A 2,228-nucleotide genomic window follows, 5' to 3' on the forward strand; every position below is an offset into this window, starting at 1 on the left:
ATTAATCTTTTTAACTCAAATGTCTAAGCATTTTAATAAAAACTTTCCCATTTAAGGAAGGAGAAGAATTTTATCCTTCCTTGAATTGAGCCATATCAATGGGTTCTATTGTGGTCCCAAACCCTGAAGGAGACATATAATCTGGGAAAGCACGCAATGCAATGTTAGATGGCTTTCGGTCTGAATGACCTCATCAGCCCCTCTGCCACCTTAATTATCTGGTATTTATTGGTTTATAACTTGGATTTGGTCCTCAGAGGCTCATGGGCAGGGAAAACCAGACCTGGATGAGTGAGTTCATTCTGCTGGGGCTGTCCAGATGCTGGAACACTCAGGTCTCCCTCTTTGTCCTTTTCCTGGTCATGTATCTGGTGACTGTGCTGGGGAACTTCCTCATCATCCTCCTTATCAGACTGGACAGCAGGCTACACACACCTATGTACTTTTTCCTCAGTGTCCTGTCATTTGTGGACATCTGTTATACCAACAGCACCGTCCCACAGATGCTTGTTCACTTCCTGTCAGCCCAGAAGTCCATCCCGTTCCACAGCTGTGTGTTCCAGCTGTTTATCTCCCTGGCCATGGGCAGCTCCGAGTTTTTCCTGCTGGGAGCCATGGCCTATGACCGCTATGTGGCCGTGTGCCACCCGCTGCACTACACAGCCATCATGCATGGGGGGCTTTGCCTGGCGCTGGCTACTGGCTGCTTGGGGGCTGGCTTCATGAATTCACTGATGCAGGCAGTGATCATCTTCCAGCTACCTTTGTGCCATAATGTCATTAATCACTTTGCCTGTGAGATGTTGGCTGTGCTGAGGCTGACCTGTGTGGACATCTCCTTCAACAAGGTCATGGTGGCCATCTCAGGATTTTTGGTGATCATGCTTCCCTGTTTCCTGGTTCTGTTCTCCTATGCTCGTATAGTTGCTGCTATTCTGCATATCCGCTCCGCCCAAGGACGCTGCAAAGCATTTGAGACCTGTGCTTCCCACCTCACTGTGGTTTCCATGTGCTTTGGAACAGCCATCTTCACATACTTGAGACCCTCTGCTGGCTCCTCAGCAGAGCAAGAGAAGATGGTCGCTCTGTTCTACGCTGTGGTGACCCCGATGCTAAATCCCTTAATCTACAGCTTGAGGAACAAGGAGGTAATGAGCGCCCTAAGAAGACTGTTGGGAAAATTAAGTGAAAAAAGGTGAAGATTCAAAGAATTTCTCCTTCCTTCCAAAAGCCCAAAGAATGACATTTCAAACAAAGAGGAAATGATGGCCATGCCCTTTTCTCCAGATTTGCTGATAAGGTAGATCAAGGTGAGCACAGTTTTGAAGACTGACTTTTCACATTAGTCCACATTTTGACTATGTATTACCACCTTCTTATGCATACAGTAAAAAAAGAAAAAAAACAAAAACATCCAGTTATTAAGTTGGGGTCTGCTGGGTTAGCAGTCTTTCCAGAGTTCACATTCTCCCCTCCCCTTTCTTATTTCTCCCACATATGCCCCTAGGAAATGCAGTGTGGACAATGAAAAGTCTCAGAATGAGGGCAGCCACGCTTCACATCTTGACCCACCCCTCACCAGCAATGTGACTTTAACAAATATGTTTATTATCTCTGACCTCCAGTTTCCTCAACCATCAAAAGAAGGAATGACATTCAATGTGTGATTATTTTGAAGATTATAGATAATCTATGTAAAATACTTGCTAGGGTGGTGGTATAGATATTCAAGTATTTAAAAAAATTAATGTTTATTTTTGAGGGAGGGAGAGTGGGAGAGAGGCAGAGAGAGAGGGAAACACAGAATCTGAAGCAGGCTTCAGGCTCTGAGCTGTAAGCACAGAGCCCGGCACGGGGCTCAAACTCTCGAACCGTGAGATCTTGACCTGAGCCAAAGCTGGACGTTTCACTGACTGAGCCACTCAGGTGCTCCTCAACTATATTTTTTAATGTTTATTTATTTTGAGAGAGAGCTCAAGCACAAGCGGGGGCAGAAAGAGAGAAGAGAGAGAATGCCAGTAGGCTCCTTACTGTCAGTTGTTAACAAGGAGCCCAGCATGGGGCTTGATCTCATGAACTGTGAGATCATGACCCAAGCTGGAATCAAGAGTTGGACGCTTAACTGAGCCACCCAGGAGTCTTCATATTCAACTATTTTTATAAATAGTTTTTAGGACAAAATTGTAGCGCTAAGCATTATGCAACCTTCTCTCCGTATACAGTTGTTC

General features: G+C 45.3%; 1 protein-coding gene across 1 annotated transcript; it reads left to right on the forward strand.

The window, feature by feature from the left end:
* The first annotated feature begins 263 nt into the window (after positions 1-263).
* On the forward strand, positions 264-1,199 carry LOC122486503 (olfactory receptor-like protein OLF3). Its single transcript, XM_043585877.1, has one exon. It carries the CDS (start codon positions 264-266, stop codon positions 1,197-1,199), a length of 936 nt encoding a protein of 311 aa, XP_043441812.1.
* Positions 1,200-2,228: the final 1,029 nt, after the last annotated feature.

Source organism: Prionailurus bengalensis, chromosome A2, assembly GCF_016509475.1.
Source record: "Prionailurus bengalensis isolate Pbe53 chromosome A2, Fcat_Pben_1.1_paternal_pri, whole genome shotgun sequence".
Lineage (NCBI taxonomy): Eukaryota > Metazoa > Chordata > Mammalia > Carnivora > Felidae > Prionailurus > Prionailurus bengalensis.